Consider the following 25,000-nt stretch of genomic DNA (forward strand, 5'->3'; position numbering starts at 1 on the left):
TTAAATAAAAAGCGAACGTTGTAATGCGTTTTTGAAATTACTGCGTATGCTTAAAATGAGCAAAACACGTAATTGTTAAATGTTATTATAAATGTGCCTCTTACTACATTACATGTATACTTACAGCATTCATTATATAAAACCTTAATGGAGATGTTTGGATGTTTTTTTTAAAGGTTTTTATAAGCAGAATAGAGCAACTTCCATAGGCTCCATTGTAAGCAGACTTTTAATCACATTGATTTACTATTTAGAATGCATATGTCTTACATAAGTATTTTGAATGATAGGGAAAATCCCCCAAAAAGGTACGATTCCCCTTTAACACGCCAACAGCAGCCCTCCTAACACCGCGAGCATCGCTGTGCTAAGGTTGCTAGAAGCCACAACCACAACAACAACAACAACAACACAGCCCTTCCTCATGATACCCCAATTTAGGTTACGGCAAGCGAGGTCGCATTCACAAACCCCTGAAATTATAAGCATCAATGTTACAAAAGTCGCTTTTTGCACGTTTTCTACGTTCTGTATTGGAGCAACAACCATGACAATTTGTTGTGGATTTTATTATTACTTATTTTTTTATGTATAACTTAGTTAATTAATTTATATAATTGACTCAAATTTCCATAAAAAAGGGTTTTGTGTTTCATTTTTTAAAGCCCTGCTCAGGCCCCATTTAAAGGGGCCCTATTATGCAAAACCAACTTTTCTAACCTGCTAGTACCGGCTTACGTGTATTTGGGGTCTACTTAAGTCCTGAAAATGTGAAATCAAACTGGGGGAATTGCAGAGATATTTATAAAACAAACTCGTTTTTATTGAGGGCCACATCGCAGTTATGGCTGCCATCAGAGGGCCGATTGCAACGGCGAATAATGGTTGAATTTCCCTCTGGATTACATCATTAATTATATACATTGTTTTAAGTATACGGTCGATTTTACAGTAAAAACTTTGCATTTCTAAAATGTTACTGTAAAATAGTCTCTTTTTATTTTAAACAACATTTTACGGTAAATATAAAAACAGTGCCACTGTTTTGTTTTTTACAGAAAAAGCTGGCAGCTTAGTTGCCAGAATTTTTTTTTAAAGACAATAAATAAACTACCTGCAGTGCGTTGGTGTCTTGCCAGAGTTTGTATTTTGCAGGAATGCATAATTTGTATTCCTGCTTTAGGAGCACTTGCATTTAGAGGAGAGGAGCTACACTTCCATGTTTAGATAGCAGTTTTACGCATTAGTATAACAAAATGGGGATTGTTACAAACATGTTTTGACTATCAAAGATGTTAGGTCAGGGATGTCAAACTCGTTTTCATTGAGGGCCACATCGCAGTTATGGCTGCCATCAGAGGGCCACTTGTAACAGTGAATAATGTAGGAATTTGCCTCTGGATTACATTAAGTATATAAATTGTTTTAAGTAGACTGTCGATTTTACAGTAAAGACTTCACATTTACAAAATTTTATTGTAAAATATATATATTTGTTTTATTTTTTACAACATTTTACGGGAAATGGAAAAACAGTACCTGTTTTTTTTTTTTTAGGGGGACCGGGGGGGTTACGGAAAAAGCTGGCAGCTTAGTTGCCAGAATTTTACAGAATTTTTTTTAAGTTCCTTTTTTATTCTGGCAACTTAGCTGCCAGTTTTTCTACCGTAAATTTTTTTTAATCGTTTTTCCATTTACAGTAATACACCGTTATAAACAAGATTTTACAGTAAAAATATGGCAGCTCAGTCAACAGAATTTTACCGCTAAAAATTGTGGGGGTTTTTTCAATTTGATGGATAGTTTGCTGTAAAATCATAAGTCAAGCAGATATTTAGTTTTTTAAATTGTATTATTTAGACAAAAAATGTTTAGAAAGTATGGTAATATACTGTAATACTTGTTGCAATAATGGATACTATTAATGTTTAAAAGGCTTGAAATTTCAAGCAGTGCATATATTTTTTCTGTCAAAATGATAAAAATCTATTACATTTAGTGAGAACATATCAAGTACTTTATTGACACATATCATTTCCAGGTGTTTGCGGGCCAGATACAATGATGTCGCGGGCCAGAATCTGTGCTCTAAATGGTCCGATTGGATTTTGTCAGTTCAGTTACGTTTTTTTAGACCTGTGACGTTTGCGGATATGTCGGTATAAAGTGAAGGCTTACCCATTGGCATTTGCGTGACCGTTTTATTTAATGTTCGAGCATTTCTAGTTCAAACGACAAAATGCCCATGTTACGACACGAAGACCGAACATGCTCTGTTGGTTGATTTAACCAGCAGAAGTAGAAACTTCCAGCCTCATCTGCCTTACTTTTAACTTTCATGATTGGTGGCAATGCACCCTTCGTGTGTGCAGAGCACTTTGAAGAGTCCTGCTTCCGAAGCCTGTGCCAGTATAAAAATTGATTTTCCAAAAAACGACTTTTGATGGCGGGCTCGGTGCCGACTCTCTATGGCAATGGAGGAGACAATGAAACGGTAAGTAACAACAGTGGGTTAGAAATGTGTGACTGATACGTTAGCAATGTTACCTCGCGTTGTTGTGTAACTAGCTTAGCCTTCCAATTTAAGACAACAGCGTCCCCGCCCTCCGGCAAAATAAAGAAGGATTTTCCTAAAAACTACTTTTAATTGGATCAGTGCCTACTGTGTTTGCCAATGGACAAGTAAGTTATGTATTATATTATTGCACTCGCGGTGTAGCTCGTAGCTTGTAGCTCAGTTTATAGTCTTGAGCCTCCATTGTTTAAAGTTAAAGTTAAAGTACCAATGATTGTCACACACACACTAGGTGTGGCAAAATTATTCTCTGCATTTGACCCATCACCCTTGATCACCCCCTGGGAGGTGAGGGGAGCAGTGGGCAGCAGCAGTGGCCACGCCCGGGAATCATTTTGGTGATTTAACCCCCAATTCCAACCCTTGATGCTGAGTGCCAAGCAGGGAGGTAATGGGTCCCATTTTTATAGTCTTTGGTATGACTCGGCCGGGGTTTGAACTCACAACCTACCGATCTCAGGGCGGACACTCTAACCACTAGGCCACTGAGTACAACTCCGAGCAGCTCTGCAGCGAAGTTATTTACATAATATAGAATTTTAAAAAAGCCTTTTTATTGTCATGCAATATACACATGTATGTCCAGGGTATAGCATTAAAAAGTAGAAGTTTAAGTTTAACCTTAGCCAGCCTATTGTTCCAACCTGTACGTCAGTTGGGCTTCATTTCTCGTTTTTGTCCGCCTGCATCGCCTCCTTCCTTTGTAACGACAACAAAACACGGCAAGCCGCTGATCTCGCTATATCATCTGGGATGTTGTGTTGTGGTGAAAGTCACTCAAACCAGATGCATCTAACAACTCCAGCTCTGAAAACAAACTGGGAGCAAAAAACGTCTTGAAAATAGGTCTTTAAATCAAAATCTTTGCAATCTTTTTTACCAAAGACCCACTATTACATGTTGTGTAGGCCACAAGAAAGTGTTTTAAAGGAAATAAAACAACCATGATATGATAAGGTACACTAATCTAATTTTGAAATGAGCATATACCCGCTGAACTACCATTACAAGTTATAAAGGTATTCGAAAATAACAAGTTGTATTAATACCTTTTGACATATCAGGGCCAATTAATGATGACTTGACGTTAAATTATCTCATATGGCACCTGTAAGGTGTGATATTAAACAGATTTTACCACCCTCATGTGTATATTGAACGAATCATTATTTAACGAGCCAAACAACCTTCCCCACTCATGGTGTAAATTAACTACAACCAACAAATAAAGTCAACATATGGTCGCGCATAACGCACATCCTCCTCATTGAACTTTGTGGACATTATAAAACACAAATACATAATTTTAAAATTACACTTATATAAATGTATTATTGGGCATGATGGGTAATATATGCACATATATCTCCATATTTCCCCATGTTTGGCGCATTTTAGCTGCTAGATATTTCTGATTGATTATAAAACTTTAAGGAGGTCGTCAGGAAAGTAAACAAGGTAGGAGTCAAATTTTACAAACTCTAAATATTCAGTGTTTTATCGTTTATATTTTGTCTGGCTTTGTCGCCACGGTGTGGAGGGGGGGGGGTTTGTCAAGGTTGAAGTAGTTGAAGTTGTGTGTTGTCGTTTAGTATATTATTGTTTGCTTTAATCAATGCAAACGGAAGTGTTATTGTGCTAAAAATGATTGTTACTACGTACACCCTGGACAAGTCGCCACCTCATTGCGAAGATTTGGTACCAGTATTGGTTAAAATATAAAGAATACCTATTCCTACCCCCGAGTTACAGAGTCCCCGAAAAAAAGCAGCGTATGCATTCACACCTGCCGCAAGACAGCAATGTAAAGGAATAGCATACAAACACATCTCACTTATGGAAGTAGAATTGTCTCACATCAACTTATATATATCAATATGTTATTAATACATATGCATATATTAATAAATATACAAATACATATGTGATATACAAATACATAAATAATTTGTATAAACGCGTATTTGTAAATATATTTTTGAGATTTGAAAATATATACAAAAAAATGTTTTAAATATAAAAATGTGAATGTGAAAATTTACCATGAATTGATTAACGTGGACCTCGACTTAAACAAGTTGAAAAACCTATTCGGGTGTTACCATTTAGTTGTCAATTGTACGGAATATGTACTGCACTGTGCATTCTACTAATAAAAGTCTCAATCAATCAGACATACAAATAAATCAAAAATGTGTATAAATAAACGTGTACTGGCTGCAGTGCCCTCTGCTGGTTGTTCAGGGAAGTGTGTAGGTCACATTTATTTGTGCATCTGGTTTGTGGTAGGAATGTCTCATCGACACAAGGGCAAAAAAGCGATCCACATATGCAAATTCAATACAAACACAAATACAAAATCAAGCATATTTATATTCAAATCTCAAAAATATATTTACAAATACACATTCATTTATACAAATTCTTGATTTATTTGAATGTCACATTTTTATATTTATACATTTTATTTGTATACATTTTCAAATCTCAAAAATATATTTACAAATACGCATTTATTTATAGAAAATATTTATTTGTTTGTATATCACATTTGTATTTGTATATTTATTAATATATGCATATGTATTAATATCATATTGATATATACATATACATATATATATATATATACATATATATATATATATATATACATCCATCCATTTTCTACCGCTTATTCCCTTTGGGGTCGCGGGGGGTGCTGGAGCCTATCTCAGCTACAATATATATATATATATATATATATATATATATATATATATATATATATATATATATATATATAAGTTGATGTGAGACAATTCTACTATCATACTCACTCTGTTGGCATTTGCACACACTGGTATAGGACACACATCCAGACAGCATACACACAGTGACAAGCCAATCACAAACACAAATAAAAGGATGTTTGCATGCTTGTACACATACAACAAAAGGCCTTGTTACCCTGCCAAATGTACACACACACACACACACACACACACACGCACGCACGCACGCACGCACGCCCAGACAGTCGATCGTTGCAGCATGCCTCACCTTCCAGCTCCTCGTCCCCGCGAAACCAGTGCAGCCGGGCGGGGGGTTTGCTGCCAGTGCTGGTGCAGGTCAAGGTGACCGTGCCCCCCTCCTGCACCGGATTCTCTAATCCAGAGATGTGAGGTTTGCCGGGCACACCTGGAAGGAAGGAAAGAAAGAATAAATGAGGAACTTTTCCATCCTGCAGGGGCTCACCTCGCAACCACGTGCTGCATATTTTAGCAAAGTTTTGGTGTTGCTGGCTTAAGGGGGCGGTGGAGAGAAAAGTTATTCTCTGTGAAACACACTTTAGCACTACTGGCAATGAACAAGTCATTATTTATTGCCAGGTTTCTTTAAGGGTGCATATTTTAAAACTGAAAATGTACGTCGGGCAGAATGAATGTGAGGAGTTAAAGGTCTTTATTCACACTTCCAGCAGCTGAGGGTGCAAACACAATGCATGTATAATGAATTCAATGAACTCTATTTTTACCCTTGCAATAGAGAAAAAAGGACCTATGATGTGTGTAATTGCTGGTACTTTAACTTGGCACAAAGATATCAGGACGTGATAATGCATATTCTAGACCAGTGTTTTTCAACCTTTTTTGAGCCAAGGCACCTTTTTTGCGTTGAAAAAATTCCGGAGGCACACCACCAGCAGAAATCATTAAAAAAAGGACACTCAGTTGACAATAAAAAGTCATTGTCACAATTGTTGGATATGAATTCAAACCATAACCAAGCATGCATCACTATAGCTCTTGTCTCAAAGTAGGTGTACTGTCACCACCTGTCACATCACGCCATGACTTATTTTGAGTTTTTTGCTGTTTTCCTGTGTGTAATGTTTTAGTTCTTGTCTTGCGCTCCTATTTTGGTGGCTTTTTCTCTTTTATTGGTATTTTCCTGTAGCAGTTTCTGGTCTTCCTTTGAGCGATATTTCGCGCACCTGCTTTGTTTTAGCAATCAATAATATTTCAGTTGTTTTTATCCTTCTTTGTGGGGACATTGTTGATTGTCATGTCATGTTCGGATGTACTTTGTGGACGCCGTCTCTGCTCCACAGTAAGTCTTTGCTGTCGTCCAGCATTCCGTTTTTGTTTACTTCGTCGCCAGTTCAGTTTTAGTTTTGTTCTGCATAGCCTTCCCTAAGCTTCAATGCCTTTTATTAAGGGCACTCACCTTTTGTTTATTTTTTATTTAAGCATTCGACACCTTTTTACCTGCACACTGCCTCCCGCTGTTTCTGACATCTACAAAGCAATTAGCTACCGGCTGCCACCTACTGATATGGAAGAGTATTACACGGTTACTCTGCCGAGCTCTAGACAGCTCTGACACTCAACAACAACACAATTTGCAGACTATAATTACTGGTTTGCAAAAAATATTTTTAACCCAAATAGGTGAAATTACATAATCTCCCATGGCACACCAGACTGTATCTCACTCCACACTAGTGGTTGAAAAACACTGTTCTAGACAAGTGCACCTTCTGCACCGTCACATCAATTTTGCATTTATTCCTTACGCCTTCCCAGAAAGAGTGTTCGTTACAACGTGAGATCACGTATCACGTTTCTACATTTAGCAGAAATGCAGAACAATGACTCAGAGTATTTACGGTTGACGAGGTCAGATCAAATAGAAGCTGTACAGACCGCAGTCTGTCAATGAGGGGGGGGTGTGGGGGATGCTGTAATGAGCCTTTGGTCAGAAGGAGAAAACGAAGCGAGGCCGAGTGAAAAGCATCCGTGTCCCACCAGGCTGGTTCCATCAAGCCGCCACAGGCCAAAGTAGACGAGCGTGTGCTTGATTACTGCTGTGAGTCCAGCAACAAGCCGAGGCGTAAACAACACGAACGCATCCAGAGAGGCGAGCTACGCGTCCGCCTCGCCCCGTTTCCCCTCCATCCTCATCACGGTGGAAGGCGAGCAAATTAAAGTTTCCTTGCCGCTCTCCTGCCGGCAGCTCCGTGCGGGGGCGGCGCTGCTTTTAGTTGACTTTTTGAAAATAATCAACAGTTTGCTGTCAAACAGCGTCGCGATGCAGCGGAAGATGTGGATGGAGGGAAGACGCTCAGAAGGAACAAAGGTTGTGGCTTTAAAAGGAATCGGTTGCAGCGGTATTAGATATGGCCCACATGGTCAATGTACGCTTTGTACATTAAGGATGCTAAAAGTAATCCAATGTAGGTCAACATACTGCATGCTGAAATATCTGACCAAAACATCCACCCCCGCTTTCTACTTCAAATTTCTGTATGCGCGCAGCGATAGAAAATGTTGAACTGGAGTCGGCCCAAGGCATGAGCAAACTCAGCAGGACCCCCAAGAGTACATGTATATTTACCTTGTTTTAATACTAGTTCATGAACGTCCACACTACGGCCTGCCGGAGTTTTCAGAGAGGCAAGATGAAGAACAGTGGTAAATGGTAGAGATGTCCGGTAATATCGGATTGCCGATATTATCGGCCGATAAATGCTTTAAAATGTAATATCGGAAATTATCGTATCGGTTTCAAAAATTAAATTGTATGACTTTTTAAAACGCCGCTGTACAGAGTGGTACACGGATGTAGGGAGAAGTACAGAGCGCCAATAAACCTTAAAGGCACTGCCTTTGCATGCCGGCCCAATCACATAATATCTACGGCTTTTCACACACACAAGTGAATGCAACAGCCATACAGGTCACACTGAGGGTGGCCGTATAAACAACTTTAACACTGTTACAAATATGCGCCACACTGTGAACCCACACCAAACAAGAATGACAAACACATTTTGGGAGAACATCCGCACCGTAACACAACATAAACACAACAGAACAAATACCCAGAACCCCTTGCAGCACTAACTCTTCCAGGACGCTACAATATCCCACCCTCCCCCCACCACAACCCCGTCCCCCCAACCCTGCCCACCTCAACCTCCCCATGCTCTCTCAGGGAGAGCATGTCCCAAATTCCAAGCTGCTGTTTTGAGGCATGTTAAAAAAAATAATGCACTTTGTGACTTCAATAATAAATATGGCAGTGCCATGTTGGCATTTTTTTCCATAACTTGAGTTGATTTATTTTGGAAAACCTTGTTACATTGTTTAATGCATCCAGCGGGGCATCACAACAAAATTAGGCATAATAATGTGTTAATTATACGAATGTATATATCGGTATCGGTTGATATCGGAATTGGTAATTAAGAGTTGGACAATATCGGATATCGGCAAAAAAGCCATTATTGGACATCTGTAATAATAATATATTATATATTGCAGAGGCCTACTTTGATGGCAAGCTAAGACCAACACTAAAGTTACCGCCCGCCACATTTTGTTCAGCATAACTCCATGTTGCATCCAACCTGACGCACTGCATTCTCTTCCATGTACGCACAGTGCAGAGTGCAATTCTATGAGCCAACCCACGTTACGCGAAAACCACGTTAGGCATAAATCATATAGCCTACTACCATGTCAATACACAAAGTAGAAAATCTTTACATGTAGTGCGTTATGTTGTGCCAAGCAAATACCACCTCATACGTGCCTGATGCACATACAGTACCAGAAACCGCAATTAGCCGTGCTAATGTTGGAACACATTTCCTCAGCTAAAAGTAAAAGTATAGATGTGTCAATTATGTTTAAGTGTTCATATTATCCATCCATCCATTTTTTACTGCTTGTCAGGGGGGGTGCTGGAGCCTATCCCAGCTGCACTTGGTGGGAAGGCAGGGTACACCCTGGACAAGTCGCCACCTCATCGCAGGGCCAACACAGACAACATTCACAGTCACATTCACACACTAGGGCCAATTTGGTGTTGCCAATCAACCTATCCCCAGGTGCATGTCTTTGGAGGTGGGAGGAAGTCGAAGTACCCAGAGGGAACCCACACAGTTATGGGGAGAACATGCAAACTCCACACAGAAAGATCCCGATATATATATATATATATATATATATATATATATATATATATATATATATATATATATACATATATATATATATATATATATATATATATATATATATATATATATATATATACATATACATATATATATATATATATATATATATATATATATGTACTCTTACATTGTGTTTTGCATGTTTCCCATAATACATTGTATTGTATATAAATGGGTATCATTTTTATTATAATTTTTTTTTTAATAGCCAAAAGGTTCAGGGAGCATGTGTTATGTGTGACAATGTGTGTTGTATTTAAATGTTTTTTTTGGGCAGTTTATTTGCACTACGAGTGGAAAAAGGTGTTTGAATTGGGTCATATAAGTGGATGCTGTGCTATCCGTGTTCCATATGACAATTCCTGGTTACACCTGCTTTAGATGATCAGGCACATAATCAACAATGAATGGGATCATTGATTCAGTATGTTTGGTTTTACGATGAGCGAAAATCTCCATTGAAAACAGAGTCATTTGAAAGGTGAGATTTACAAAAAATGATCTTGATTGAAACTGAAATCGATTAAAAAACAGTTTCCCTTTCTAAAAATTTTTTAAGATTGCTATTTTTTTATTATTTTATTTATTTATTCATTTATTTCAGGCAATGACATTTAATAAAAATAAAGTACAAGGTAGACAATACATAATAATATACATTAATATAATGCAAAAGGTAATGTACAGTATGTAAGCATGATTGTCCAGTTTTGCCTGAAAGGGAGTGGGAAGAACATAATTTATTTAATCCCACCCACAGTTCTCCATTCAGTGATTAATACATTGAGTTTCACTGTTACTTTGGTTACGTATTATACAAATGTTGTACCATAGTGGCATTACCACAGGTAACAATAATTATTACAGTGTATCAACAATTTGTATCAAAAATGTAGGAAGAATGAATACACCAACAATGGTAATCGACAAAATACCAACAATAGTGTCAGAATAATTGTATCTAAGTTATCACAAAACTTTGTGTTTCAATGAGTTTCCGGCTAGAGGACAAAAGCTGTCTTTGATCCTACCAAACAGAAGGCTTATAAAACTCCACTGTGTAGGATGGGAAGCAACATAAAGGTGTTCTGTTTCTTTGATGTATTGTAATCCACAGAAAGATTTTGTCTTTACCCGAGAACTACAAAGCGGAGAGGAAGCAGGACCAGACTCCCCTCCAGGCGAACTTTTCTTTGAACTGTTGTAATCAAAGGCGATGGCTGTTTACGACCCCCGTCCCTTTAGAAACAGCTGTTGCCATGTAATCAGGGAAAGTCCAAATAAAGAAGGAGGAGTACAATCTTTCGTAAGAGCGTAGTGACACTGTACAAAGGTACGGATGTACGCGTTTCTCCTCACTGAGCCAAATTTAATTCTGTCTCTGTTTGATTCCTTGCTTCTTGTCTTGTTTAATAGATGTCATCAGTGTTTGAACCTGACAAAATGGTAATAGACAACATGAACCTGACATAATGGTAAGGAAACATTAAGCACATGTTAACACTTTGAGACAGAGTACAAATTAAAGACCCTCATCTCTATATTTGAACCAGACCCCATGTTTGTATAATAGTTTAAATCGATTAATAGTTTTTTTAAGATTGCTTTGATATGCCCTGATGTAAGGACAAGCGTTATATATTCCTCAATGGCAGCTTGGTCACATCATTTTGCAGCATTCACGTTAATCAAATAAAATCCACTTATCCTTTTTTTTTGTTCCCCTTTTTAGCAAATGTCACAGAGTGCAGAGGTATCGATCAAAAATAAGAACAACGTTGTCAATATTTAATGCGGCAGCATTTGATGCGGTGTGCACAAGCGGCGTTGAATATTAACGAGGGAATATTACTGCACATACGGAGGTGGCTGCGGAAAAAAAGCCTCGTCGAGAGCGGAGAATAAAAGGGAATAAAACATTCATGAAGGATCCTGCGCGTGGCTAAAGAGGTGGCGGAGACGCTGGCTGACGCGCCGCCATTTAACGGCGACCACGTGTGACAACAACACAGCGATTGTGCGGTTGTGAAACTCAATATCTCTTTTTTTTTTTGACATTTTACCATCAATGTTTTATGGTCTGCCTCACTCTCCAGGGTCATGAAAAATGTATTGAAGGCAGAGCACACAGTGTCACTGCTGTCAATTGCAGCCAATAAAAAAAAAAAAGGAAGGGCTGGAATCACAATTACTGCAAAGTGAGAGGCCAAGTAGAAGAGCCGCTCTCGTGTTCATTTGAATTAAAAAAAAAAAAAGCAGAGGCCATATTCTCTTCTTGCCCTTTTGCAGCGTTACACCTCCGCCGCCCACCTAACACACAGCGCCTTGACATTTCAGGCCGTGCTGCCGTCCCAAGCCAGGCTATTTAATTATCTTCAACGCAGCCCAGACCAAAAAAAAAAAACATATTTATACAAGCACGGCCCCGCCTCGCTTTTGACTGACAGGCAGAGCTTGCGGGCTTTCAACACCACAAGCAGCAAACCTCCCGCTGCAACCCACATTTTAACGTTTAATGTTTTGTTTCCACTAATTGCCTTTCGTTCCAGGAGAATTAGGCTAAAAAAATCTCCAATAAAGACTCAGTTTGACGCAGCCGGAGAGGAGAGAAAAATGGAGGAACACTGATAAACATTTGAGCCTGTCAATGGTCTCCAACATGCGCTTTATTCTCACCTTCACAGGCTAACCGCAAAATACACTATATTGCCAAAAAGCATTTGGCCACCCAACCAAATGATGAGAATCAGGTGTCCTAATCACTTGGCCCGGTGTATAAAATCAAGCACTTAGGCATGGAGACTGTTTCTGCAAACATTTGTGAAAGAATGGGCCATTCTTAGCGATTTCCAGCGTGGAACTGTCCTCGGATGCCACCTGCGCAACAAATCCAGTCGTGAAATTTCCTCGCTCCAAAATATTCCAAAGTCAACTTTATTATAAGAAAAGTGAAGAGTTTGGGAACAACAGCAACTCAGCCACCAAGTGGTAGGCCACATAAACTGACAAGAGAGGGGTCAGCGGATGCTGACGCGTGTAGTGCAAAGACTTTCTGCAGTCAGTTGCTCCAAACTTCATGTGACCTTCCAATTAGCCCACGTATAGTACGCAGAGAGCTTCATGGAATGGGTTTCCATGGCCGAGCAGCTGCATCTAAGCCATACATCACCAAGTCCAATGCAAAGCGTGGGATGCAGTGGTGTAAAGGATGTTGCCACTGGACTCTAGAGCAGTGGTCCCCAACCTTTTTGTAGCTGCGGACCGGTCAACGCTTGAAAATTTGTCCCGCGGACCTGGGGTTTTTTTTTTTTTTTTTTTTTAAATTTTTTGTAAAGACATACAATCGTGTGCTTACAGACTGTATCCCTGCAGACTGTATTGATATACATTGATATATAGTGTATATATTGTGTTTTTAATTTAATTAAATTTTTTTTTTTTTTTTTAACCAATCGGTTTGGTTGGGGACCACTGCTCTAGAGCATTGGAGACCAGTTCTCTGGAATGATGAATCACGCTTTTCCATCTGGCAATCTGATGGACCAGTCTGGGTTTGGAGGTTGCCAGAAGAACGCTACATTTCGGACTACATTGTGCCGAGTGTGAAATTTGGTAGAGGAGGAATTATGGTGTGGGGTTGTTTTTTCCAGGAGTTGGGCTTGGCCCCTCTGTTCCAGTGAAAGGAACTTTGAATGCTCCAGGATACCAAAACATTTTGGACCATTCCATGGGATGGCACTTCAAGTTCATATGTGAGTAAAGGCAAGTGGCCAAATACATTTGGCAATATTGTGTAAAAACCACACAATAAGAACAAGACCTCGATCGATACACCAGGGCAGAGTTTTTCAACTACTGTGTGGGTGAATGTGGAAATAGTGTCAAAGCGCGTTGAGTACCTTGAATGTAGAAAAGCGCTATACAAGTATAATTTACCATTTAATTCAGGGGTGTCCAAAGTTTTTGACTGGGGGGCCACATTGGGCTAAGATAATTTGGCAGGGGGCCAAAAGCTGACTACATACAAATTAAGTATTTATTTATAAATGTATATAAATATCCTATATATATATATATATATATATATGTGTGTGTGTGTGTATATATTATAATATAAATACTGAATATTAAAAGTTCAACTCCTAACATGTTTATCTTTGTGACGGCTTCCCTAAAGTGTTGTAATCAATCAGAAATATCAAGCAGCTAAAATGTGGAGGGAGTTTTTTTGTTGTTGGATTTTTCCCCATCATGCCTTGCAATGGATGATGGGGAAATGATGATGAACTTTTGATTTTTTTATGGTGGTTGGTGGGGGGTTTTCTGCGCCATGACTAGGGAAGGTTGTTTGGATTGGGTGATATAACTAAATGCTGTGCATTTTATCTTAGAAAGTGGCCTGTCTCACTCACGCTGTCCGAAAGATGGCGACAAATAAGCATCAATCAAACTGCCAGATATTTAAATTTAATATGGAAACATTAAATTGCTTGCTGAACTCGTGCCATCTCGTGGGCCGAATTGAAGATGTCGGCGGGCCACAATTGGCCCGCGGGCCATAGTTTGGACACCCCTGACCTAATTGGTCCAAAAAATATTATTTGCAAATCCATCCATCCAACAATTTCCTACCGCTTGTCCCTTTTGGGGTTGCGGGGGTGCTGGAGCCTTTCTCAGCTGCATTCGGGCGGAAGGCTGGGTACACCCTGGACAAGTCGCCACCTCATCACAGGGCCAACACAGAATCAATAATTATAATCTGCAAATAATGTGCTGTTGTCTAGTGTCTGTGTTGTATAGAGCTCGGCAGGGTAACCATGTAATACTCCGTATCAGTAGGTGGCAGCAGGTAGTTCATTGCTTTGTAGAAGCCGGAACGCGTCGAGGATGGTTTGTCGTGATCCCAATATGGAGAGCACAGCAGGAGACAGCGTGCAGGTAAAAAGGTATGTTACGCTTAAGCCAAAAATGAACAAAAGGCAAGTCCCACTAGGAAAAGGCATTGAAGCATAGGGATGGCTTTGCAAAACGAAAGTAGAACTGAAATGGCTACAAAGTAAACAAAAACAGAATGCTGGACGACAGCAAAGACTTACAGTTTGTGTCCGTACATGACATTACAATCAACAATGTCCGCATAAAGAAGGACAGCATCCGCACAACTGAAATAGTCTTGTTTGCCAATACAAAGCAGGTCAGGCAATACCACTCAAAGAAAGGCGTGAAGCTGCTACAGGAGAACACCAACAAAACAGGAAGAGGAACCAAAATAACAGCGCAAGACAGGAACTAAAGCATTACACACAGGAAAATAAAAACAAACTCAAAAAATAAAAAGACAACCTGGTGGAGTTGCATTTTTTAACGTTTCTGCTGGTGGTACGCCTTTGTGTTTTTTCAATGAAAAAATTGTGCCTTGGCTCAAAACAGGTTGAAAAACACTGCCTCAGAGAGCACGTGAGGTGCTCCAAAGCTGATTATCCCCCGGTCCAATCAATGAACAGAACCGTCTCCCGCCCTATCCCTGACGGGTCCAGTGCGGTTTATTGTGAGGAAGCGTCACACAAAAAGTAATAACGTCCGTCTGCAGACGTGATGACTGAGGAGGACAGGTCATGGCCTTACACAGAGGCCGGCAGCAAAGATAACGACCCGGAGGAAATTCCAGGAAAGCTTTGTTGCCGAGGAGAACTACACAGAACATTCTGGAATAGTTCGACTTAGTTGCATTTTACACTGCGTGCATACTGATCGATAATCAATGTTATCAAAAAACAACGAGAGTGCTCATCGATTACGAAATTTAAATGTGAATTTCTCGTTTATCACGGCTAAATGGTTCCAGGCCTGACCAGGGTAAACAAAAATAGGATTGTTGTTAATAAATGGACCGTATTTTTCGGAGTATAAGTCGCTCCTGAGTATAAGTCGCACCGGCCGAAAATGCATAATAAAGAAGGAAAAAAACATATATAAGTCGCACTGGAGTATAAGTCACATTTTTGGGAGAAATTGATTTGATAAAACCCAACACCAAGAATAGACATTTGAAAGGCAATTTAAAATAAATAAAGAATAGTGAACAACAGGCTGAATAAGTGTACGTTATATGAGGCATAAATAACCAACTGAGAACGTGCCTGGTATGTTAACATAACATATTATGGTAAGAGTCATTCAAATAACTATAACATATAGAACATGCTATACGTTTACCAAACAATCTGTCACTCCTAATCGCTAAACCCCATGAAATCTTATACGTCTAGTCTCTTACGTGAATGAGCTAAATAATATTATTTGATATTTTACGCTAATGTGTTAATAATTTCACACATAAGTCGCTCCTGAGTATAAATCACACCCTAAACCAAACTATTAAAAAAAGTGCGACTTGTAGTCCGAAAAATACGGTATTATTTTTAGAGTTAGTGTTATGAACCGTTGCCCGGATCATGTTTTGTTCTGTTAGTTTTGACTACCTCAGTTCTGTTTTCCGCACCCCTGGGTTTGTGTTTCAGTTGCCATGACTGCAGATTAGTTCCACCTGCCTCTGATTAGTGTTCGGGACGCTCACCTGCTCCCGGGCACTAATCAGAGAGCTACTTATTCCCGTTTCTTTCTACAATCAGTCTGGCTTCCTTGTTTGCACCACGCAACGGTTAACGACGGCTATAGTTTTGATTCCTGTTGGTATGCTAGCTCCCACGCTGGCCTCCTCCTTAGCTTTGCCACCCGTGCTATCGGCACGCTTTTGTTTTTCCTGCATTATTTATGAGAAATAAATAATTTCCCACCTGCACGCTGTGTCCGGAGTTCCTACTGTATCTTGGGAGAACGACCTTCTATATACATTTTTAACACAATTAGAGCCCTCTTAACATGAAGCAACACTCATAGAGTCACCTCAACACTTGGAGGATCCTCCAAGTGTCATTGCTATGGCCACTTTGTGGAAAAACTTGCTGTTAGCATTCCGTTTTGTTAGATAGCATCCATTCAGCGTTCACAAGGACTTGTGTTGTTGATGTCGAAGATTAAAGTGCATCCTTGAATCAGTTCATCTCCACTTAACATTGTCTAGACCAGGGGTCAGCAACCCGCGGCTCTTTAGCACCACCATAGTGGCTCCCTGGAGCATTTTTAAAAAAAGATTGAAAATGGAAAAAGATGGGGGTATTTTTGTTTGTTTGTTTTAGTATGGTTTTGTTTGAGGACAAACATGACAGAAACCTTCCAAATTGTTAGAAAGCCCACTGTTTAATACGTTTGTGTGTATGCTTCACTGATGAGAGTATTTGGTGAACATCGTTTTGTCCCACTAATTTCGCCGGTTCTTGAACTCACCATAGTGTGGACTGTGACGCAACAGTTTGTTTACATGTAAAATCTTCCACTCCTTCTTTGTCTCATTTTGTCCACCAAAAGTTTTATACTGTGCGTGAATGCACAAAGGTGCACTTTGTTGATGTTATTGACTTGTTGGAGTGTTAATCTGGCATATTTGGTCAGTGCACGACTGCAAGATAATCAATGCTAACATGCTATTAAGGCGAGCTGTTTGTACATATTGCATCATTATACCTCATTTGTAGCTATATTTGAGCTAATTTAATTTCCTTTACTTGTATCAACTTTGTATATAATTTAGTGTCTCATGACACATTATCTGGATGTAATATTGGCTGCATTTAAGATAGTTGTTTGTGTGCCATGTTGTTCCAGACCACAGCAAACGTTACATAGACACTTACATTATGTGTTGCCTTCATTATAAGACTTATATAATATTTTGAGGCTCCGGACAGATTTGTTTTTTGTATTTTTGGTCCAATATGGCTCTTTCAACGTTTTTGGTTGCCGGCCCCTGTGTTAGATCAGCAAGAAGATCAAAAAACCCTTGCATGTTTTGTAGAAATGGGTTAACTAACAGTTAACTTAGTCAGCCCTGTCTATGTCGACTCAAGTCGTGGTCCAGCATGTTAGTATTGCTAAAAAGTGAGGTACTGACTGATTTTGTCGAGGCAAGCTGTTTGTACATATTGCATCATTATGCCTCATTTGTAGGTATATTTGAGCTCATTTAATTTCCTTTACTTGTATCCTCTTTGTATATAATTTAGTTTTGCATGTCTCATGACACATTATCTGGATGTAATATTGGCTGCATTTCAGATAGTTGTTGGTGTGCCATGTTGTTCCAGACCACAGCAAACGTTACCTAGCTTGCCAAAGATTGTAATAAATCCATTAGAAGAAGACAGCCGGCCGTTTCCTTGAACTTGGACACACACATCTATACCTTCGGCCATTAAAAGCCAGTAATTTCCAGGAGTTATCTCACCTTCTGAGTAGCCTCTGATTTATTAATGGTCTCTAATGTTGTAAAAATGTGTAGAATAAATGTCAAATTTCAACATTTCTGTCAACAAGGATTTGCTTCAGCCTGCGACACATAGTCATTTTGATAGTAGGCTACTATAGCTCATATAGACACTTACGTCATGTGTTGCCTTCAAGGCTTATATAAGGCATTTATTTTTTGGGTTAGGGTTAGACAGATTAGTTTTTTGTATTTTTGGTCCAATATGGCTCTTTCCACGTTTTGGGTTGCCGACCCCTGGTCTAGACAGCTTAGGATCGCTGACAGCAGTCTTGTTAGCATTAAGTGGCACACCCGAGTGCCGTCGCGTCCTTGGTAACATCAAAGCCTCACCAATGCGGAAATGTTCTATTGATGAGGCAGGAGTTGAAAATGAATCGCATCAAAAAGTTGTTCTGCCAAAAGTTGTTCAACTGAAAATAGCGCCAATAGTAGCCGACGTGTTGTTCGTAGAGATGTCCGATAATGGCTTTTTTGCCGATATCCGATATTCCGATATTGTCCAACTCTTAATTACCGATTCCGATATCAACAGATACCGATATATGCAGTCGTGGAATTAACACATTATTATGCCTAATTTTGTTGTGATGCCCCGCTGGATGCATTAAACAATGTAACAAGGTTTTCCAAAATAAATCAACTCAAGTTGTGGAAAAAAACGCCAACATGGCACTGCCATATTTATTATTGAAGTCACAAAGTGCTTTATTTTTTTTAACATGCCTCAAAACAGCAGCTTGGAATTTGGGACATGTTCTCCCTGAGAGAGCATGAGGCGGTCGAGGTGGGCGAGGTTGGGGGGGCGGGGTTGAGGTGGTGGGAGGGGGGGGGGGGTGTTAGGGAGTAGCGGGGGGTGTCTATTGTAGCGTCCCGGAAGAGTTAGTGCTGCAAGGGGTTCTGGGTATTTGTTCTGTTGTGTTTATGTTGTGTTACGGTGAGGATGTTCTCCGGAAATGTGTTTGTCATTCTTGTTTGGTGTGGGTTCACAGTGTGGCGCATATTTGTAACAGTGTTAAAGTTGTTTATATGGCCACCCTCAGTGTGACCTGTATGGCTGTATGGCTGTGTGTGAAACGCCGTAGATATTATGTGATTGGGCCAGCACGCAAAGGCAGTGCCTTTAAGGTTTATTGGCGCTCTGTACTTCTCCCTACGTCTGTGTACACAGCGGCGTTTTAGTCATAAATTTTACTTTTTGAAACCGATATCGATAATTTCTGATATTACATTTTAAAGCATTTATCGGCCAATAATATCGTCAGTCCGATATTATCGGACATCTCTAGTTGTTGGCATTGTTCACTCTATCCCAGAGTTGGTCGATGGCCACAAGATCATGAAAAATAAGACACGTACTGCACTGTAATACATATAAGAAATATATGAGACTTAAAGGCCAACTGAAATGCGATTTTCTTATTTAAACGGGGATAGCAGGTCCATTTTATGTGTCACACTTGATCATTTCGCGATATTGCCATATTTTTGCTGAAAGGATTTAGTAGAGAACATTGACGATAAAGTTCGCAACTTTTGGTCGCTGATAAAAAAAGCCTTGCCTGTACCGGAAGTAGCAGACGAGTAGCGTGATGTCACAGGTTGTGGAGCTCCTCACATCTGCACATTGTTTACAATCATGGCCACCAGCAGCGAGAGCGATTCGGACCGAGAAAGCGCCGATTTCCCCATTAATTTGAGCGAGGATGAAAGATTTGTGGATGAGGAAAGTGAGAGTGAAGGACTAGAGGGCAGTGGGAGCGATTCAGATAGGGAAGATGCTCAATCTCGTTACCCTGCGTAATGACAATAAAGCTGATTCTGATGCTGTGAGAGGCGGGTGGGACCTGATATTCAGCTGGGAATGACTAAAACAGTAAATAAACACAAGACATTTATATACTCTATTAGCCACAAAACAACCAGGCTTATATTTAATATGTCACAAATGAATGCCGCATAACAAACACCTCCCCCCTCCCGTCCATATAACCCGCCAATACAACTCAAACACCTGCACAACACACTCAATCCCACAGCCCAAAGTACCGTTCACCTCCCCAAAGTTCATACAGCACATGTATTTCCCCAAAGTCCCGTACGTGACATGCACATAGCGGCACGCACATACGGGCAAGCGATCAAATGTTTGGAAGCCGCAGCTGCATGCGTACTCACGGTACCGTGTCTGCGTATCCAACTCAAAGTCCTCCTGGTAAGAGTCTCTGTTGTCCCAGTTCTCCACAGGCCAATGGTAAAGCTTGACTGTCATCTTTCGGGAATGTAAACAATGAAACACCGGCTGTTTGTGTTGCTGCAGTCGACCGCAATACACCGCTTCCCACCTACAGCTTTCTTCTTTGCTGTCTCCATTGTTCATTGAACAAATTGCAAAAGATTCACCAACACAGATGTCCAGAATACTGTGGAATTTTGCGATGAAAACAGACGACTTAATAGCTGGCCACCATGCTGTCCCAAAATGTCCTCTACAATCCGTGACGTCACGTGCAGGCGTCATCATACCGAGACGTTTTCAGCAGGATATTTCGGGGCAAAATTTAAAATTGCACTTTAGTAAGCTAACCCGGCCGTATTGGCATGTGTTGCAACGTTAAGATTTCATCATTGATATATAAACTATCAGACTGCGTGGTCGGTAGTAGTGGGTTTCAGTAGGCCTTTAATTTACCACTCAATTTAGGCTAAAAACATGCAGAATATGCCATAAATAAATAAAAAATCAGTGACCCTGTTAAATGACACCACCGTCAAATTTGCCTAATTGGCCACAACGCATGCGCGCGCTATTGTAATGGCCGCTGTGGGAGAGAGGAATAACGATGTAGGAGATAAGGAGTTAAAAAAAAAAACATGACATGAAACGCAGCCATCTGCGAGCGCTTGTACATGGAGGAGGGGCCACCAACAGCAACCGATGCTCGTTGTTTGAGTCTGCAAAATCGCCATATGTGTCGCATTTTTCTTATAAGAAAAAAAAAAAAAAGAGTATAGATGAAGCCACTTAAAAGTTGCCATTTCCATGATGGGCCCTTGACTGATTTGTGGCTGGTGTCCTTTTCCAGCTGCAAGTTGGCTGGAAATGAGTTGCCGTTAAGCTTGCTTTTCAGCTTGAAGGTGAACTTTTCACTGGCCACTTCTCTGAAGAGCTGCTGCGGTGAAAAACGTTGCAAAGTCGACAACATTGATCCTTCCTGCTATGACTTCTTATTTTTCTCTGGCAGACCATACAGGGAAATGGAAGTAGGAAACAGCGCACTGTGTTTTTAAACGTACGTTGTGTGCGCCGCGAGGGTAAAAGCTCTCACAGCTTTTGGCGCGTGGATGTTCAGCAGGGTAGCGGTATCAACGCAGCGGTGCATCAAGGTGGACTGTCAATTTCGGCAATGATGTCGTCGTTTGAAAGTCAAACTATCCACATCGCCACATCTCTTGCTGTGTTCCCCACCAAAAAAATATTTCATCTAAATCCGTCACATTAAGTTTTTTAGTAAGGCCTTCATTCATTTTGTATTAAAATCCGTAAAAAGCATTAAAGGGGAACTGCACTTTTTTGGGGGGAATTTTGTTCACAACCATTATGCAAGACAAGAAAAAATTTGTTGTTGTTTTTTAATAGCATTTTAACGATGGTAAACAAACGCTTGGAAGATGCTTAAATTCCTCCCCAAAACGGATTAACTCGCTGGAATATAAAGACAATATAACATACATCCATAAAAGTGGATGCATATGCAAAAGTGCAATATACTTATCTGTACAGTAATCTATTTATATCTGCATCTTCTTTTGTAAATGCAAACACTCTGCACCTTATTACTCTTTTATTCTGCACTGCAACAAGCTTATAATGCAAACATAATGACGTACTTATCTGTACTGTAAAGTTCAAATTTGAATGACAATAAAAGGAAGTCTAAGTCTCTAAATGGGAGTCACCATTCTAGCCTTCAAAGCCCTCTAAAACAATGTCAAAACCGTCCATCAATGTGTACACACTGCAAGTATATATATATATATATAAATATATATATATATATATATATATATACATATACATATATATATATATATATATATATACATATACATATATATATATATATATATACATATATATATATATATATATATATACATATATACATATACATATACATATATATATATATATATATATACATATATATATATATACATATACATATATATACATATACATATATATATATATACATATACATATATATATATACATATACATATATATATATATATACATATATATACATATATATATATATACATATATATATATATATACATATATATATATATACATATATATATATATATATATATATATATATATATATATACATATATATACATATATATATACATATATACATATACATATATACATATATATATATATATATATATATATATATATATATATATATATATATATATATATATATATATATATATATATATCAGTGACGTGCAGTCACTAGAGGCAGGTGAGGCCCATCATGGAAAGAAAAAAAATGTAAAAATAAATGTTTTTTATTAAATTGTTATATGTATCCAGTGATTATACTATAAAGTTATTTCCCATTTAACTTCACCCGTTTTAGATTATTTTTATTTAAAATCGCTGAATTTTCACATTTGCCGTTCAAATACTGAGAAGAGACGGTGCGGTGATCAGCAGCCAGTTGAGGCACGTCACTCAATTGTGCCTCACCATGGATTGCGGACTCGGCTAACTGCTGGCCTGCTGTGCAGTGAGACCGTATTGCTATATGAATTATATTATACATTTCCATAGTTTAGTTAGCTGAGGTATATAATGTACAGTGTATTTTGTCAACAACTGTATGTGTGTAACGTATTTCTTGTGCTGAGCGATCATAAAACGGCTGCAAAAGACGCACTGGTTGAGGCTCGCCTCCTGCACCCTCGCCGTAGAATGCACGGCAACCCCTGACGGGAGTGTTAACTGAAGCCCACACTTAAACTTTCCACGTGCAAGATTGAATCTATTTAAAAAAGTTATTTCATAAGAAGCCAAAAAGTGCAAAAACAATAATATTTGTGTTGGAGGAGTTGTGAATGACTGCAGGGCCACAACATTAGGTACACCTGCACATTGCAGGTGTACCTAATTCACAACTCCTCCAACACGAACATTATTGTTTTTGCACTTTTTGGCTTCTTATTAAATAACTTTTGTAACCTATTTTTATGGGCTTTCCTCTTTGTGATGTTAAGTTCCTGTTATGTGCTGTTATACAGTATATGCCTTGAGCTCTTATTTTGAAGGCGCTAAGAGCGGAAGTGATGACACGTTGGAGTTGAGCGGAAGTTTTTGAAAGAACGTAAATAAAGTGGTCCTCGTGTAAACTGGAGCCTCCGTGTTTGTTATTTTGTAGTTTCATACAGTATAGGCGACATTTATAAACCCTCGGTTACACTTTTTTAAATAGATTCAATCTTGCACGTGGAAAGTTTAAGTGAGGGCTTTAGTTGATATAACACTCCCATCAGGGGGTTCATTAATCCAGCACAACAGCGGCGCATTTATAAGTAAAGGTAAGACCATAATAACGTTTTTTTTTATTAAATGTGCTTTTTTGTGTGCTACAGTTTGTATGTGTAAAGTTAAAGTTAAGTTAAAGTACAAAGGATTGTCACACACACACTAGGTGTAATGAAATTTGTCCTCTGCATTTGACCCATCCCCTTGATCACCCCCTGGGAGGTGAGGGGAGCAGTGGGCAGCAGCGGCGCCGCGCCCGGGAATAATTTTTGGTGATTTAACCCCCAATTCCAACCCTTGATGCTGAGTGCCAAGCAGGGAAGAATTTTGGTATGAGCTTTTAAACATAACCCGTTAACTGCTGCCAATCAAATGGTGAATAAGATACTCTTTAGGGTTCATATGTTTGTAAATCTGACTGTGATGAAGTCAGTGCCTCACCAGCCATCAACCTCACCGCACGTCACTGATATACATATATATTGTAGTAACAGACACATTCATAAAAATATGTCATATTTACAATTAGAGATAACTGCCGGTATTATCGGCCGATAAATGCTTTAAAATGTGATATCGAAAATTATCGGTATCGGTTTCAAAAAGTAAAATTCATGACTTTTTAAAACGCCGCAGTACGGAGTGGTACACGGACGTAGGGAGAAGTACAGAGCGCCAATAAACCTTAAAGGCACTGCCTTTGCGTGCCGGCCCAATCACATAATATATACGGCTTTTCACACACACAAGTGAATGCAAAGCATACTTGATCAACAGCCATACAGGTCACACTGAGGGTGGCCGTATAAACAACTTTAACACTGTTACAAATATGCGCCACACTGTAAACCCACACCAAACAAGAATGACAAACACATTTCGGGAGAACATCCGCACCATAACACAACATAAACACAACAGAACAAATACCCAGAACCCCTTGCAGCACTAACTCTTCCGGGACGCTACAATATACACCCCCTGCTATACCCCCCCCCCCCCCCCAACCCCGCCCACCATGTTGGCATTTTTTTCCATAACTTGAGTTGATTTATTTTGGAAAACCTTGTTACATTGTTTAATGCATCCAGCGGGGCATCACAACAAAATTAGGTATAATAATGTGTTAATTCCACGACTGTATATATCGGTATCGGTTGATATCGGAATCGGTAATTAAGAGTTGGACAATATCGGAATATCGGATATCGCCAAAAAAGCCATTATTGGACATCTCTATTTACAATATTTACCGTATTTTGGTAATTTTAAGCATTGCCGGAACTGACTTCCTCCGTGCATGTATTTCCGTTTCCGGCAACAAATGCGTGTTCCTACTTCCGTAAACAAATGCGAGTGTGTTGTAATCATGGGAGACTTGGTAACAGACAACAAAGACAACTATTTTTGGACAAATGATGATTCACAACCGTATCTTTGTTAAGCTGAATATACTGAGGATGA

At 39.3% G+C, this 25,000-nt stretch overlaps 1 protein-coding gene across 3 annotated transcripts in view; it reads right to left on the reverse strand.

Annotated features, from left to right (window-relative positions):
* The window catches only part of cadm3 (cell adhesion molecule 3), a 322,568-nt gene that overhangs the window by 90,989 nt on the left and 206,579 nt on the right, over positions 1-25,000 (reverse strand). For all 3 annotated transcript variants that reach the window (XM_061979022.2, XM_061979021.2, XM_061979023.2), the window contains exon 5: positions 5,618-5,755. In XM_061979022.2, coding sequence (XP_061835006.1) covers positions 5,618-5,755 — 138 coding nt within the window. The remainder of the gene's footprint in view (positions 1-5,617; positions 5,756-25,000) is intronic.

The sequence above is a fragment of the Nerophis lumbriciformis genome, linkage group LG19, assembly GCF_033978685.3.
Source record: "Nerophis lumbriciformis linkage group LG19, RoL_Nlum_v2.1, whole genome shotgun sequence".
Taxonomy (NCBI): domain Eukaryota; kingdom Metazoa; phylum Chordata; class Actinopteri; order Syngnathiformes; family Syngnathidae; genus Nerophis; species Nerophis lumbriciformis.